Genomic DNA, 16,926 nt, shown 5'->3' with positions numbered 1-16,926 from the left:
CCTGCGGAGCCTGAGCAAGTGTGTGTCTTGAGAGGAGGGTGGCCAACACTGGCTCCTCTCCCAGTTTTACTCCTGTTCATTCTTTTCTGGGCTCAGGTAACACCGTGACCTTTCTCATGTCATGTGACCTGTTAGAGGATATACCCCGCCAAACTACAGGGTACCCAGAGCGGGTGGCTAGGTTTTGTGATGGAGAGCTCTTCCGGATTTCGAAACCAGAGGGAGAAACTTTGTTTCATGCTGAACTTGCTGGCAGTTTGATATCTTCCACATTCTCTTTGGTGAACAAGCAACGCCTGAATACTGGAGAAATGCAAAATAGGGCATCTGAGGAGCTTACCTTTCATCCACTGTTCATTCAACAAGCCTCCAAGGGCTCGCTTTCCTGGGACATCGCTGTAGTGATTCAGTGGCCAGCTGAGACATGCCTGCGGCCCTACTAGGCAGAGTCGGGGAGCTGAGCCCCCCACACAGATTGGCCTGCTAGCCTTCCGAGGAGGGCGCGGTAGGAGGCTGAGCTGTGTTGAACTGTCACCTGTGGAACCTGCCAGTTTGCAGGGTGCTCAAGGTACTCAAGAAAGGCTTTGGAGAAACAGGAGGAGGGACTTGGGATGGATTTCAAAGAAGGATGTTGATGATGGTAACAACTTGATGTCTGTTGAACAGTCACTATGTGCCAGATACTGGGCCAAGCAAATAAATGCAGCTTTTCACAGCCACCATGAGGCAGATGCTGCCACTGTCCCTACTTTTATAGAAAAGAAAACCAAGGTATAGAAAGTAACTTGCCTAGGGTTGTAGGCTGTCTGCATAGCTCAAGCTCCTTGGCAAGGAGTTCCAATTGAGAGGCCAGTCCTGAGCTGGGCAGGGAACAGCTCTAGTGTAGGACCACAGGGAGATGGGCTGAGGCTGGGGCAGGGACCCATATAGGGGATAGGGTCCCAAACAGAGGTGCTAGAAGGTGCTAGAAAATAAGGCTTTCACAGCAGCTTGGTGCCCCCAGCTTCCTCGCTGGTCCTCAGGGCGGAGGTCCTCAGGGCTGAGGGCTACCTGCTGGTACCAGATCTATGCCCTGCTCAGCAAGGTGTCCCAGCCTGGATCTGGGGTGCTGGGGTGGGAAGTGTCTAGTTTTGATAACTAGTATTTGCCCTGGTTGCCTCTGAAGCTCTGACCTGCCCAGCTGTTTCACCCACATGGGCAACAGTCTGACCTTGGGGGTGTATCCTACTCTGACACCACCTTGCAGCTCAGTCCTGACCTCTTTCCAGCACTCCTGGATCAGCTGCCTCTGCCCTGGCCTGACTGCACACACATACTCACCAGCCCCTAGCCAGCAGAGGATGCCTAGCATCACAGGCTGACAGTGGCTCTGGAACTACACTGTGTGGTTTCAGATCCCGACACTGCCTCTTTCTAGCTTGGTGACCTTCAAAACGTTATTTTACTACTCTGTGTCTCAGTTTCTTCAACTGTGAAATGCGGATAATGGGAAGCTGTACCCCGTAGGGTTGTCGTGAGAATTAAAATCTTCCAACAGCATCTGACACATTGTTTACCTTAAATGTTCCTATTGCTTTTAACATGATGACTGTTGTAATTATAATTGTCATGGCAGGTGGTTTCTGCACACCTACTGAGGCTCATCGTGCTGGGTCGCAGATGGCTACGCCCTAAGTCCTGTTTGGGAGGTGCCCGTATACTGGTGGGAAAGACCCAGGTATTGACAGTTGCCATGTGGAACTGTGGAAGCATGTGGTACTTAGGGATCATGAGTAAGCCCAACAACGTGTCCCTCCCTGACTTACTTCAACCTTGGCCTTTGCTTGGATCTCTGGACTTCTGTCTGATCATTTCTGCTCTGCTGACAGCAGTCCAGGTGTGATCCTGGCAGAGGAGATTAGAAGAAAAGCAGGGATTGATAGATTAACAGAAGACTTGGGTAATAGAGATCTCCAGAGATCACCAGGCAGGCTACCCCTAAAGGTCCTGAGCCCTTCCCATGGAAAAGGATGGCCACTAAGTGGGATGTTTTGGAGGGAACCAGAAGGGTAGTAGGTTAGATCTGGGGCAGCAGACAGATTTTCTCTCTGGAGCAGTCAGTGTGTTCTGCTGCCAAGAGTACTGTGTTGACAAGGAAGGGGACCGTGAGCCATCAGTGTTGTCTGCCATGGCTCTGGGAATGGGAAGGAGCAGCACCCATGCCACCTACTTGCCATCGAGACTTGCTGTTTATGGCATGAAATCACATACGTGGTTGGGTGGGTGGTTAGGGCTTAATAATGGAGTGAGCTAAAAAGCACTGGTGGCTTTCTAGAGGAGCTGAGAGGCCCAATGACAGTGCCACACTTGGCTTAGCAAAGATATGAAACAAGGGGCTGAAGCAAAGTCTCAGGGAGTGGAGAGTGAAGCTTAAGGGATGCCAAGTGGCCTAGACCCCTGTGGGGTCACGTGCCATTTACGCACAGCCTGCAGGTCAGCGCTCTGGTGAAGCTGCCCATTTCTGGGAATTGTGCAGAAGGGAAGGGCAGCTCCTGGAATGCAGAGCCATTTCCTCCACATGGGTTGGGTCACTCCCCACAGCGTGTCCTCATCCCCCTGGGTTGGGCACACCCAGACATCATAGAGATGAGATTAGCTTCCCAGGTCTAATTCAGCTCAATGTGAGTGAAAGTCCATTCACTTTCCTAAGAGCCCCATTAATAATGGATATGTCCTTCTCTGTAACCTGATTTACCTAAAATACTTGCAATTCAATTGATGGGGTTAGGGGGACTCTTTGAAATAATTAGTATAGAAATACAGAAGCAAAAAACAGTAAATACCAAACCTTCAATAAAATTGGCAGCATCTTTGGGAGAGCCTCTGGATTGGCCCTGGCCCAGCCTCTGAGAATCTGTGGTCCCAAGGTCAGGGCCAAGGGAGGCAGCAACAGTGATGAAGAGTGCCCTGTAGGAGAGTGAATCATGAAGACACTACCCTGAGAAAAGAAAAGCCATGTGATGCAGCAAAATGAATTGGCAAAAGAATTGGAGGCAGTGTGGCATGACCGCTGTAACATGACCTTTGGCGTCTAACCAGTCCACAGCAGTTGTCCACTAAGGGTGGGTGTTCTTGCTGCTATGCACCTCCTTCTGGGCACCATTTTTCCTGGCCAGCACGTAGGACACCGCTTTAGAAGTGATGCTGGGTGGGGTGGGGTGCATGGAGAGGCCAGGGGGCCTGTGGACCTCTTGGCAGCATCTGTAGCTGAAGCCATTCATTTAACATGTGCTGCTCACTTAGAACAATGGGTGCGGTGGTTTTAGGCTATTGTTTTGGGCAACAAGCTCCATAGAAGCCCTAGAACCTGGAAACCTGAGGAGAAGAGGCAAATTTCATGAGGGATAAGAACCACCGAGCCCTGCCATTTTGCCATTTTGTGGGGGCTGTGGGGGCCTGCTGCTGTCTTGGACATTTCTGTCTATCACCACATCAGGTCCTCCCGAAGCCCTCTGCAGTGTGGATGCCCTTCTCTAGGGCTGTGGATGGGGCAAGGAAATGGTTTAAATCACTGAAGCCTACCAGGTTGAAGGGAAAGCAGGGGCCCAACTACTTTATCGATGCAAATATGCCCTTGCTGAGGGACCCTCCAAGATTTTCTCACTGGGGCCTTACACCTTCCTGGGGGCCCTGTTCTCTTGTCTTATAGATGGGGAAACTGGGCACCAGGAAGTTAAGAAACTTGCCCCAGGTCACACAGGGAGTCTGTATTGGACGCCGCAGTGGAACTCCGGCTGCCTGGCTGTGGAGTTGAGGCTGTGTCTGACCTCCCAGGCTGTCCCTGACCTCCCAGGCTGTCCCTGACCTCCCAAGCTGTCCCACTGAGAACCACTGGGCTGTTACACAAGACTGTTCCCGGGAGGTCTTAGACATACCCATGCTAACTTTGAAGACTGCTGAGTGAAAAGGTTATACTGGGGTGATCAGTCCACCCAGCCACCCACTTCCTAGGGGTATGAGCCAGCCCCTTTCAGAAGGATGGGTGTGACCCCCTGTTTCTTAGCACGAGGGAGGTCTGTGTGGGTAGAAGGCGGCACTGGGGAAGTGATGAGGGCAGTGTGAGTAGAGACTGAGCTTCCCATGTGTTAGGCTCTGCCTGGCCCCGTGAGGGGCAAAGGAATGAGGGGATGTGGCTCTTGTCCTCGTGGAGCTTACAATCTGTTTGACAAGGTAAATCTGGTATTCGGGGAAACGACTTCAAACCATGCACGAAGGTTCTACCCATGGGGAAAGAAAGGGAGCAAGAGGCAGACAACAGCCAAGAGAGCTTATTTTTCCATTTACAGATGCCTGAGGTTTTTGTACACACGTTATTAAAATTATTGAGGAGGCAATATTGCCTTTTAGGCAGAAGTTTCCAGTATGAACAACGGTTTGGGTTGCCATGAAGCCTGTGGCCTGGGCGGGGCCCTGAGAGCAGTGGTTGCCATGGGAACCAGCTCAGCCACCCCCACGGCCAAGTGGCTGCTATTCCCAAAGTTGGTTTCTGCGTGGATGGGGCTGCCTGGAACCTTGGAGCCATTTCCCATGGAAACAATGCTCTAAATGGTGGGTGATGTTCCCACACAGGCCTATTTTGTCTGGCTGTTAACAGAGCAGAGATGGTGGTGAGGCTTCTCATGCTGAGAGGAGGCTGGGAATGAGAGTGTGTATGTGTGTGTGTGTGTGTGTGTATGTGTGAGTGTGTATATGTGTGTGTGTCCTCCTCCTTGGGAACAAAGTAAACAAGGTGACAAAACGAGCATTTGGGCATCTTCTCAGAGCTCGGCATGTCTCATACATTTTATTTCATGCTTAGAGCAATCCTGCAAAGTATGAGTCTCCAGCTAACCCACTTTACTAATAAGATACTGAGGCCATGGAAGGTAATTTGCCCAAGGTCACTCAACTGGTCAGTAGGAGAGTATTCAGCACAGAAAATAGTGGGGAAATTTTAAGGAGAACCCCAAGTCTACCTTCTACCACCTTCCCACCTCAGAGGGCACACCCATCATCCCCCAAAGGGAAGACCCAACATCCTGGAATGATCTCTGAGGTGCTTTTTGGTTGAGAAGGCTGGAAAGGAGAGGTGTGTTGTGAATGTAAGCAGTTTGCTCCTTAACCACCAACCAACCAACTTTTCATTCTGTGGTGACTTTCATCATAGCCTGTGAGTGGTTTTTAAAAAATCTTTCTCTGTACCGCATGAGACCAGCTTGTTTTGTAGGAGTGTGGTTCATGGTTCTTGGCATCTTGACCTCCCCATCTGCAAAGACACCATTTGATCCGTGTTTTCTGAGGGGCTGGAGAAACAGGCCTATCAAAAGGAGATAGCACCTTTAGGAATTGGGGGGTTCTCTGGACTCATTCTCCAGCTTTGGAAACCCCTTCTTTGTTCCTGGCTCACACTTGATTCCAGAGGGCCTTGTCTGTGCCATTAGTCTGATCTCTTAGTAGGAGAGAGACAGTCCCAAGCCCTGGCTGAGAGAGTTGTCCCTTAGCTTTACCATGGGGAAGCCAGCGCTGTGGTACGTAGGTTGTCTGACCATTGTTCAGAAATGCGTGTTGAACCTCTAGTTCATTCAGTAAGTGTCTGCCCTGTGCCAGTGCTATGCCAGGCTCTGGGATGTAGAGAAGAACAAGATGCTGTCCCTGCCCTTTTGTGCACAGTAAACACATAGAAAATTCTAGGCATCATTGTGGCATCTGTGGCAGGAACTTCAGGGCTCAAAGCACAGGTGGAGGCAGTGCCTAGTGCTGACCCATGAGGAAGTATGTGCTCTCCTGGGGGTCTTAGGTGTGCGCAGAGGCTGCAGCGTGACCACAGGGCACACTGGGAGACCACAGAGCTGGTTGGGAGTGAGAGTAGAGTGTGAGGGGCTGCGGCACATGTGTGGCTGGAGAGGTCAGCAGTGGCAGCCAGCGACAGGCATTGACTGTCCTGTGAGGGGGCCTGGACTTTCCTCCTCAGCGTTGAGGGGCACAGAAAGGGTTTTCACAGGGGACCCAGTCTGATGTTTGTGTGAAATGAGTAGTCTAGCCCTGTTCCATTGCGTCCAAATTAGAAGGGAACCCTGGCTTGGCTCCCTGTGGTCTCTCACGGTTCAACCTCTGAGAGCAGGGTGCTGTCAAAAGGAGGGGGCCCCCACTGGCCATTTCCTGCCCACTGCCTTGGCAAGCAGAGGGCATTTTTTAAGGAGTCCCCAGGTGATTTGGCTGTGGGTGGTCTGAGTGCCGACTCAAAGCTTCATTCATGTCCTCCAGCATATTTACTAGTGTATTTCTTATCTTGAGAAGAAAATAAAGACAAATGGTTTTCCTTTTCAATACCTTCCCACCCACTTAGTATTTTTTAGTTATGTCGCTGCCAGCAGAGAATGGAAGCTGTAAAAACAGCCAAACACCGACTGGGTGTGGTGGCTCACGCCTGTAATCCCAGCACTTTGCGAGGCGGAGGCAGGTGGATCACAAGGTCAGGAGAGCAAAACCATCTTGGCCAACATGGTGAAACCCATCTCAACCGAAAATACAAGAAAATTAGCCGGGCGTGGGTGGTGGGCACCTGTAGTCCCAGCTACTCGGGAGGCTGAGGCAGGAGAATCTCTTGAACTCGGGAGGCGGAGGCTGCAGTGAGCTGGGATTGCACCACTGCACTCCAGCCTGGGTGACAGTGAGACTGTCTCAAAAAGACCAAAAACCAGCCAAACACCAGCAAACACCTTTCACCCACAGCCCAGCGCCATTGCCCAAGACAGGGCGGCAGTGGCTGAGGGGCATTGAGGGGTGAACCCCACGCTCAGGGCAAAGGAGATAGGCCACTGGGCCACCCCTTCCTCCCCATTTCTGTCACCCTGCAACTCCCCTCCGCCCTCTCTCCTTGGCCTGCCTTTACCGTCGTGGATTTGGCCATGGAAGAGCTCAGTTAAGGGAAGCCTCAGCTTGTCCCATGTTGTAGGAAGATGCTGGAACCAGATCCCGGGGCCACAGCCGGTGCCTGGTCCTATCCTGCCCCAAAAGAGCTGAGATCCCCACTCGTATGAGAGGAAATCAAACATTTTCAGGTGGCTTGAACATTTTATTTTCCTGGGAGCATTTTAATAGTGTTAAACTTTTCTAGTACACAAATATAATGCATGCTTGTTGTAGAAAACTGAAACATTAAGAAAATGAAAATGCCCTGAAATGTGCCTCAGAGACAGCCAACTGCTAAACCTCTTAATGCCCGGATCCACACCTGACCGCGCAGATTCATGGTGGGCCTCTTCGTGGAAGGTGGATCAGGTGTACTTACTAGCTGTTTGCAGCCTGGCTTTTTTCATACGTAACAATGCACTTTTTCTAGGTTACTGAATATCTTCCTTTTAAATGACTGCATAGTACTCCATTATATGAATAAACTTTTTCTTTAACTTTTTCCGCCAACATTAAGTTATTTCTATTTTCCCCTATTCTTAACATCTTTCTTCACTTTTCTGATTATCTCCTTAGAAGAAATTCTCACATGGGGTAGAGCTGCAGGAGAGGGTATGAATGTATTTATGCAAGTGTATTTTCAGTACAGCCTAGGCAGATTTGCACTTTCACTGCAGTGTAGCAAAGCTTGTACTTCCCTGAGACTTTGGGGAAGTCCTAAATGTCAACATCAGGCTTCAGTAACTACAAAGCATTCTGCAATGACTCTCGCCTGCAGCCCCATGCAAATCAGTGTGGCCACATAACCCACATTTGTATTTAGCCCCCTTTCTGTCAAAATCTGGAACTGAAGACTATTTTAGAGCTGGAAATAATTATAAAAGTAATCTAATCCAGCCCCTTAAATTCATAGATAAGGAAACTATGGCTCAGAGAGGTCAGTGGCCTTCCCAAGTGGTGGCGGAGCACACAGGGCACCCAGTTCTTTGTCCTCCCGGCCACGCTGCCACCCTCCTCTCTGTGAGACCGTCAGTTTCCTGGTCACACATACACCATGCTGTTTTCCCTCCCAGCTTGCACAGGGATTCTTTCTTTTCTTCTACACAGCAGTAGGATCAAGCTTTCCCTCCCTCGATTCAAGGTCCATTTTTGTGCCACCCAGGAATGCCCCAGCAGGAGGTGGTATTGCTTCTTCCTGGCAGGGTCCACAGTTAGTTAGCAGTTTAGGTTCCTGGCTACAACCCCAAATTGTTCTTTAGGGGATCCCCCTAGCTGCACCCGTGTTTAACATTTGGTGCTGTCAGCCTCCTTCTGGAAACTCTTCGCTTCCATCATGACCACGGATCCTGGTTTCCTTCCTTTCCTTCTGAGTACCTCCAGGAGGCTCCCTCCTGCCTCTCCTCCTTGTCACTTTGGGACACTATTTACAAAGGTCACTCTTCACTTCTGTTAAGGCCCCATTATTCTTTAGAGTCCTGGTCCCACTTCCAGCTGCCTCCTGGTCACCTTAGCTCAGGGTTCCTCAACCTCAGCACTATTGACATTTTAGGATGGCTGATTCTTCATTGGAGGGGACTGCCCTGTGCATTGTACGATCCCTGGCCTCTGCTGAACAGATGCCAGTGGTACCCACTCCATTTTGACAACAACAAAAAATATCTCTAGACGTTGCAGATATGCCCGGGGAGCAAAGTTCTCCTGATTGAGAACCACTGCCTTAGCTGGCCTCAACAGCATGAAAACAAAACTTCGACCTGCTCCTACCTGCCTCCTCCCCAAATAAAATGAGGCTGAACAGAAGCCGTAAGATTCCAGCATGACTTTGTGTATAATACAGAGCAAGAAGCAGAGAGAAAGGAGCCAGAATCTAGAACTCTGAAAATTTGAAGGAGCCTCAGAATCCCAGAACTCAGGTGTGCTAAGCTATCATGCCCCGCTTTCTAAGCTAAGATACAGCTTCAAATCCTTCTCAGCATAGCACCCAGTTAATAAGAGGGGATATGAAAGACGAACCTCCATGCCAGCCCTGCTCAGACCACTGCCCTCGTGTTAACCTGTACAAGTAGAGTTTAGTGGCCAAAAAGCTTCTTTGACATGGCTTTTGGCTGTACTTGCTAAACAAGACCAGTGGTACTGTGTCCTCAACACCGGACCTGGCACATAATTGGTGTTGAATAAATGATGGTTGAATAAATCACTTTAACAGTGACTGTCTCTGGGTAGTGAGACCAGGTGTAATGCTTTTATTTTCTTTTGCATTTCTTCATTTTCAAACCTCTTTATAAGTGAGAGTATTTATTACTTTATAAAGGAGGAAGACACATGAATATCTTCCCCTAAGTTAAAAAGCCCTCTGTCTTATTCCACATGTCTTGCTTCCTTCCGCAGGTCTGACCTTCGAGAAACATGGCAACCAGCGCCGTCCCCAGTGACAACCTCCCCACATACAAGCTGGTGGTGGTGGGGGATGGGGGCGTGGGCAAAAGTGCCCTCACCATCCAGTTTTTCCAAAAGATCTTTGTGCCTGACTATGACCCCACCATTGAAGATTCCTACCTGAAACATACAGAGATTGACAATCAGTGGGCCATCTTGGACGGTGAGACCTGGGTGGCAGCCCTGCATTGGGTGGGATAGTAGATGGGGAGGATCAGGGACATTTGACAGGTTTCAGTGGGGCAAGGTGGTTTCCTTAATGTTGCTGTTACGGGATGGTTGGTATAAAGCCCTGTGTCATTTTCAGGGTGAATTCTGAACAGGGAAGGCCTGCGTAGAGGACTTGCAAGGTTTCGTGGAAACCAAAATGTGCATTCAACAAAGAGGGGAGGCTTGAATCATGCCAGCTCAGCAATGACATGATTGTTTTCTCTTGCTGATCAGAATCTCTGATTAACAGTTATGGATGTCTTTAGCTAATAAAAGAGGGAAAAGCACGTTGTTTCTTAATGAACATAGTTTACTTGGTACTTGTATATATATTCTTTTGGGGGGAATCTCTTGCATCTGACATTTTGTTTCTAGCTGAGTGTGAATTAGTCTGGATTACTAGTTCTAAGTGTGGCAGCCAGGCCAGCAGGAGCCATAGCATCAGGAAACTAATTAGAAATGCACATTCTCAGGCCCATACTGATTTGGAAATTCTGAGGGTGAGCCCAACAGCCTGTGTTTTAACACACCCTCTAGGAGATGCTTGAAATCAGGTAGCATTACATCTCCAACTTTGTTCTTTTTCAAAGTTATTTTGACTAGTCTAGGTCCTAAGGTATTTCTATGTGAGTTTTAGAATCAGTTAAATTCTAAAATCCTAGATTTTGATTGGGATTGTGTTGAATCTGTAGATCTGTTTGAGGAGAATTGATATTTTAACAATGTTGAGGCTTCCAACCCATGAACACAGTATCTCTTTCCATTTGTTTATTTATTTATTTAGGTCTTCTTTAATTTCTCTTGTCAATTTTATTTGTAGGTTTTTTTTGTCTTGGTTTTTTGGGTTTTTTTGAGACAGAGTCTCACTATCACCAGGCTAGTGGAGTGCAATGGCGCAATCTCGGATCACTGCAACCTCTGCCTCCTGGGTTCAAGCAATTCTCCTGCCTCAGCCTCCCAAGTAGCTGGGATTACAGGCATGCATCACCACACCCAGCTAATTTTTTTGTACTTTTAGTAGAGACGGGCTTTCGCCATGTTGGCCCGGATGGTCTCGATCTTCTGACCTCATGATCCACCCACCTCAGCCTCGCAAAGTGCTGGGATTACAGGCGTGAGCCACTGCGCCCTGGCTTATTTGTAGTTTTGAGTGCATAGGTCTTCTACGTGTTTTGTCAGATTTATACCTGCATCTGTATTGATGCTATTGTAGATTATTATTTGTGGTTTTTTATTTCCATTTTCAGTTATTTGTTGCTAGTATATATAAAAACAATAGGTTTCTGTATATTAATCTTGTAACCTGCAACTTTGCTAAACTCACTTATTCCTTCTAGTGTCTTTTTTGTAGATTCTGCTGGTTTTTCTGAATAGACCATAGTGACTGCAAGTAAAGACAGTTTTACTTCTTCTTTTCCAATCTGGATGGCTCTTATTTCTTTTTCTTGCCTTATCTCATTGATTAAAATCTCTGGCACCCTGTTGAAAAGAGGTGACAAGAACAGATATCCTTGTCTTGTTCTTGATCTTAAAGGGTAAGTGTTCGGTCTTTAGCGTTAAGTATGATGTTAGTTGCAGGCTTTTTATGGATGGCCTTTATCAGGTCATGGAAGTTCCTTTCTGTTCCTAGTTTGCTGAGAGTTTTTATCAGGAATGGATGTTGGATTTTGTCCAGTGCTTTTTCTGTGTCTACTGAGGTAACCATATGGTTTTCCTTTTTTAGTTTGTTAATATGGTAAATTACATTAATTGTTTTGTTTTGTTTTTGTGACAGAGTCTTGCACTGTCACCTAGGCTGGAGCGCAGTGGCACGATCTTAGCTCACTGCAACCACAAACTCCTGGGCTCAAGAGATCTTCTTGCCTCAGCTTCCCCAGTAGCTAGGACTGTAGGCACACACCACTGTGCCGGCTAATATTTTACGTTTTTGTGGAGATTGGGGGGAATCTCCCTTCGTTGCCCAGGCTGGTCTCGAACTCCTGGCTTCAAACAATCCTTCCACTTCAGCCTCCCAAAGTGCTGGGATTACAGGTGTGAGCCACCATCCCTGGTCCTTGATTTTTCTTTTTTCTGGTATTAAACTGACATTGCATCCCTGGAATAAACCCCACTTGGTCATTATATATTATCCTTTAATATGGTTGGCTTTGATTTGCTAAACTTTTGTTTACAATTCTCATATCTGTGTTCTTGTGAAATATTGGTCTATAGTTTTCTTGTAATGTCTGTGTCTAGTTTTGGTATCAGAGTAACGTTGGCCTTATAGAACAAGTGTTATTCAATTTTTTGGAAGAGTTTGAGTTAAATTCGTATTTCTTCCCTAACTGTTTAGTAGAATTCACAAACAAGGCCATCTGGCCCTGGAGTTTTCTTTGTGGGACGATGTTTCTGTTTTTGTTTTGAGACAGGCTCTCGCTCTGTTACCCAGGCTGGAGTGCAGTGGCGTGATCCAGGCTCACCACAGCCTAGACCTTCTGGGCTGAAGCAATCCTCCCACATATTTTGTCTGTCTTTTGGTTGTTTCAGCTGAGAAGGTAAATCTGGTTCCTGTTACTCCATCTTGGCCAGAAGCAGAACCAAATCATGACTTCAAAAAAATACAGCTTTGTGGCCGGGCGCTGTGGCTCACGAGGCCTGTAAATCCCAACACTTTGGGAGGCTGAGGTGGGCAGATTGCTCAAGCAATCTGCTCAAGCTCAGGAGTTTGAGACTTGCCTAGGCAACATGGTGAAACCCCATCTCAACTAAAAATATAAAAATTAGCCTCGGGTGGCTGAGGTGGGAGAATCACTTGAGCTCAGGAGCCAAGACTGTGCCACCTCACTCCAGCCTGGGCAACAGAGTGAGACCCCTTCTCAAAAAACAAAACAAAACAAAACAAAAAACTTTGTAAATATATTTTGAAAGCACTGAGTTATGTACTTTTAGAGTATTAGTATTATGGCGTGTAGATTGTATCTCAGTTTTAAAAAGCACCATCCTCCAAGGGTTTGTCTGCAGCCCTGGGACTTTGACCAGTTTGACCAGGTACCAAGCACCTTCCCATCTTGGGACTTTGCATTTTGTCTTCTCTCTGCCTAGGTAACATTCTTCCTGCAGAAACACTGATTTCATTTAGGTCTCAGCTCAAATGTCACTTTATCTAAGAGGTCTTCCCTGACCAAACCATAGACACTAGTATCCATCCCACCCCTGTCATCTCTATGCCCAGCTCTGTTTTTCTTTATTCTGCCTTTTATGGTTGAACATATTTTATCTTTGTTTGTGTTTTTGTCTCTGCTGACTAGAATATAAATGTCTGAGAGCGGGGACTTTATTTATTGACCGCATTATTCCTAGCATCTAGAATACTGCTTGGCTCATAGTAGGTCCCCAGTAAACATTTGTGGAATGACCAAATGAATGAATAAACCTTGAACAATATATGTGCAGTGACAGGTTTGATGTGCTAGCTATATTATTTTTTTCTAACTCACAATAATATGTATATATAACTATTAAAATTAAAACTTACATCTGTGCACTTTCTAAACTCATTTCATGTATCACCTATTGGAATATATGGCACACTTGGGATATACTGAGTTAAATAAATGTAAACAAGTTTCTTCACTGCAGGACTTATAAGAACCTTTAATATGTCGGGTGCGGTGGCTCGCGCCTATAATCCTAGCACTTTGGGAGGCCGAGGCAGGCGGATCACGGGGTCAAGAGATCGAGACCATCCTGGCTATCACGGTGAAACCTCGTCTCTACTAAAAATACAAAAAAATTAGCCAGGCGTGGGAGCGGGCACCTGTAGTACCAGCTACTCTGGAGGCTGAGGCAGGAGAATGGCGTGAACCTGGGAGGCAGTGAGCCGAGATCGCACCACCGCACTCCAGCCTGGGCGACAGAGCGAGACTCCGTCTCAAAAAAAAACCGAAAAAAACAATAGAACCTTTAATATGCAAACACATATTAGAGGTGTAGTGATAGGATACATTGTCCTTAGGGCTTCCCACAGGGGTCATTTTTTGCACGTGATTCTGAACTACTGAACTACGTTCCATAGAAAACATTCTGAAACACATTGCATGATGCATGTAAGAAAGTAACACCATGCCTGGTACATCATTGGAACTCAATCAGTATTTCTCTCTACAGCCATATAAACTTCTATAACTTTTTTCTGAGTAACTTTGGATGTGAAATTGGTTTCTGAGGAAAAATGTTTTCCTCAAGATTGATTTTTAGGAAGATTTTGTGATAACATAGCCGGAGCAGCAGGGAGAGGGGCAACACGGTCGCAGCCTTATATTAGAAGCGTGCATTTGCAAAGCCTGTGTTCTGAAGCGCCTGGGCTCTCCATGGCGTTACTTTAGAAGAATGAATTTGTTAAACCTCTAATTCTGCCACCAGAGTCAGGCCCGATTGAGGGCATTGCCCACCCAGGCTTTCCTCAGGAATAGACACCAGATTCCCAGATTAGATACTTCTCCACTCCATTAGATCTGCTATTAAGAAAAGGAAGACTTGGCCGGGTGTGGTGGCTCACGCCTGTAATCCCAGCACTTTGGGAGGCCGAGGGTGGTGGAGGTCAGGAGTTTGAGACCACCCTGACCAACATAGTGAAACCCCGCCTCTACTAAAAATACAAAAAATTTAGCCAGGCGTGGTGGCACCTTTAATCTCAGCTACTCGGGAGGCTGAGGCAGGAGAATCGCTTGAACCCAGGAGGCGGAGGTTGCAGTGAGTAACTCTGAACCTTTCTGGAGCTGAACTTTTCTGGAGTGGTCTACACCCCTGGGATGGCCAGGACTTCCCTAGGCATCTGGATCCCAGAGGTCCTGCTCCCCTGAGGCCATGCCATCTTTAAGGAGGTGCTAAGTTGGAGGTGCCCTCAGTTACCCTGTACCCCACTGAACTCCAGGGACTCTCAACTCTGCAGTTTCTCTTCTTCCAAACTCAGAAAGAGTAAAAACGTGGCAGCATGATGATGAGAAGGAAGAGAATGATAATTTTGATGACGGGGTACTGAATGGGCAGAAATGGTGTGGAAGGCCCGTGCTAAGCACATTGCATTTGCTGTCTTTGAATCCTTACAAATGCTATCGTGGTAGTTGTGTTGTTATTTCTGTTTTACAGATGAAGAAAATACAGCAGAGTTTCACACAACGAGCAACAGTTTGAGCTACCTGTTGACTCCTATTCACGTCAGTCTTGTTGTGTAGGAAAATCCTCCCCGACAGCACAGTGGATCCTTGTGCCTCTGGGAAGGGGAGCTGAAATCCCAGGAAGAAGTGGGTGTGGCTGGACTGTCACACCTCCCCTGCCCTTCTTACTCCTCACCCAGGGTCCTTCAGAGAGCTAGGTGCTCCGGTTGTGATCTCAGTCTCACTTCGGAGATTTGCAAGCTGCTTAAGGAAGCCTTCTCTGTGACTTCCACACTGATTTTTCTCACAGGCTGCCTGCTTTCTTGCAAACCTGTTTCTTCCGAGAAGTCACATTGCCTGTGTCCTCCCAGAACCTAAGAGGCAGGAGCCGGCTGGCCTCAGGGGTCAGCAGCCGGGCTCTGCTGTGGCTGCGGGACCCCCAGGCTTTGGAGCAAGCCTGCTCTGAGTTCTTTCCCGCAGGGGTTCGGGATCCTCATCTCACTTTACATTGTCAAGGGCCCAACCCTGGGAGCCTCTCTTCCTCCCCGTCTGGTCCCCGCTTCTCCACTGTGGGGTTCCCTCCGGCTGTACCATCTCCATGCTCTCAGCCCTCTACTCCCGTCTCTGACGTTGGAACCCCACTTCACCTCGGCTTTCGGCTGTGTGACTCCCCTCACCCCAATTTTCTCTTGTCATGAATCAGGAAGCCCCAAACCTTAGCCAGAGCCATGGAGTTTTGTGTTTGTTTTATTGTGATAAAGTGTACATAACATAAAAGTTACCATCTTAACCATCTTTAAGCATATAGTGTATTCACTTTGTTCTACAACCATCCCTCCCGTTCATCTCCAGAACTTTTTCACCTTCCCCGACTGAAACTCTGTACCTATTAAACACTGACTCCCCATTCTCCCCTCTCCTCAGTCCCTGGCAACCACTATTCTGCGTGCTTCCTTTTCTTTTATTGATATCATATTTTTGCATGTTTTGAGGACACGGTAATAATCAAATCCAGGTAATTAGCATATCCATCACCTCAAACATTCTTTCTTTGTATTGGGAACATTACAGTTCTTCTCTTCTAGCTATTTTGAAATTTGCAATGAATTATTGTTAACTATAATTTCCCTACTGTGCTATGAAATACTAGAACTTATTCCTTCTATCTCTTTGTATTTCTGTACCCATTAACTAACTTCTCTTCATCCCCCCACCCACACACCCTTCCCAGCCTTTGGTGTCAATCATTCCACTCTCTACCTCCATGAAATCTACTGTTTTAGCTCCCACATATGAGTGAGAACATGCGATATTTGTCCGTACCTGGCTTATTTCACTTAACATAATGACCTCCACTTCCCTCCATGTTGCTGCAAATGACAGGATTTCTTTTCTTTTCTTTCTTTTTTTTTTTTTTTTTTTGACACGGAGTCTCGCACTTGTCGGGCAGACTAGAGTTCAGTGGTGTGATCACTGCAACCTCCCCCTCCCGGGTTCAAGCAATTCTCCTGCCTCAGCCTCTCAAGTAGCTGAAATTACAGGCGCCTGCCAACATGCCCGGCTAATTTTTGTATTTTTAGTAGAGATGGGGTTTCACCATGTTGGCCAGGTTGGTCTCGAACTCCTGACCTCAGGTGATCTGCCCACCTCAGCCTCCCAAAGTGCTGGCATTACAGGCATGAGCCACTGTGCCCAGCCTCATTGTTTTTTACGGATGAATAACATTCCATTGTGTATATATGCTACATTTTCTTTATCGTTCATTCACTGAAAGGCACTTAGGTTGCTTCCTTACTCTTGGCTATTGTGACTAGCGCTGCAATAAACATGGTAGTGCAGGTATCACTTCAATATACTGATTTCCTTTCCTTTGAGTATGTACTCAGCAGTGGGATTGCCGGACCATATGGCAGCTCGACCTTTAGTTTTTAAAGGAATTTCCATACCATTTTCCATAGTGGCTGTACTAGTTTATATTCCCACCAGCAATATCCAAACATTCTCTTTTCTTCACATCTTCCCTAGCATTTGTTATTTTTTGTCTTTTTGATAATAGCCATTGTAACTGGGGTAAGATGTTATCTCATTGTAGTTTTAATTTGCATTTCTCTGATGATTAGCGATGTTGATAATTTTTTCATATACCTGCTGTCCATTTGTTTGTCTTCTTTTGAGAAATGCCTATTCAGGTCTTTTGCCCTTTAAATCAGAATTT

At 47.1% G+C, this 16,926-nt stretch overlaps 1 protein-coding gene across 6 annotated transcripts in view; it reads left to right on the top strand.

Annotated features, from left to right (window-relative positions):
- Window positions 1-16,926, top strand: part of MRAS (muscle RAS oncogene homolog) — a 58,719-nt gene that overhangs the window by 16,326 nt on the left and 25,467 nt on the right. For 5 of the 6 annotated variants that reach the window (XM_003895047.4, XM_003895048.5, XM_017955851.3 and 2 more), the window contains exon 2: window positions 9,319-9,529. In XM_003895047.4, coding sequence (XP_003895096.1) covers window positions 9,337-9,529 — 193 coding nt within the window. In that variant the 5' untranslated portion in view covers window positions 9,319-9,336. Of the gene's footprint in view, window positions 1-9,318; window positions 9,530-16,926 lie in introns of those variants that run through there. The other variant, XM_009201632.4, reaches the window with a different exon arrangement.

Source organism: Papio anubis, chromosome 2, assembly GCF_008728515.1.
Source record: "Papio anubis isolate 15944 chromosome 2, Panubis1.0, whole genome shotgun sequence".
In the NCBI taxonomy this organism is placed as follows: domain Eukaryota; kingdom Metazoa; phylum Chordata; class Mammalia; order Primates; family Cercopithecidae; genus Papio; species Papio anubis.
The sequence above is the reverse complement of the archived record's forward strand: the minus strand, read 5'-3'. Positions and strand labels throughout refer to the sequence as shown.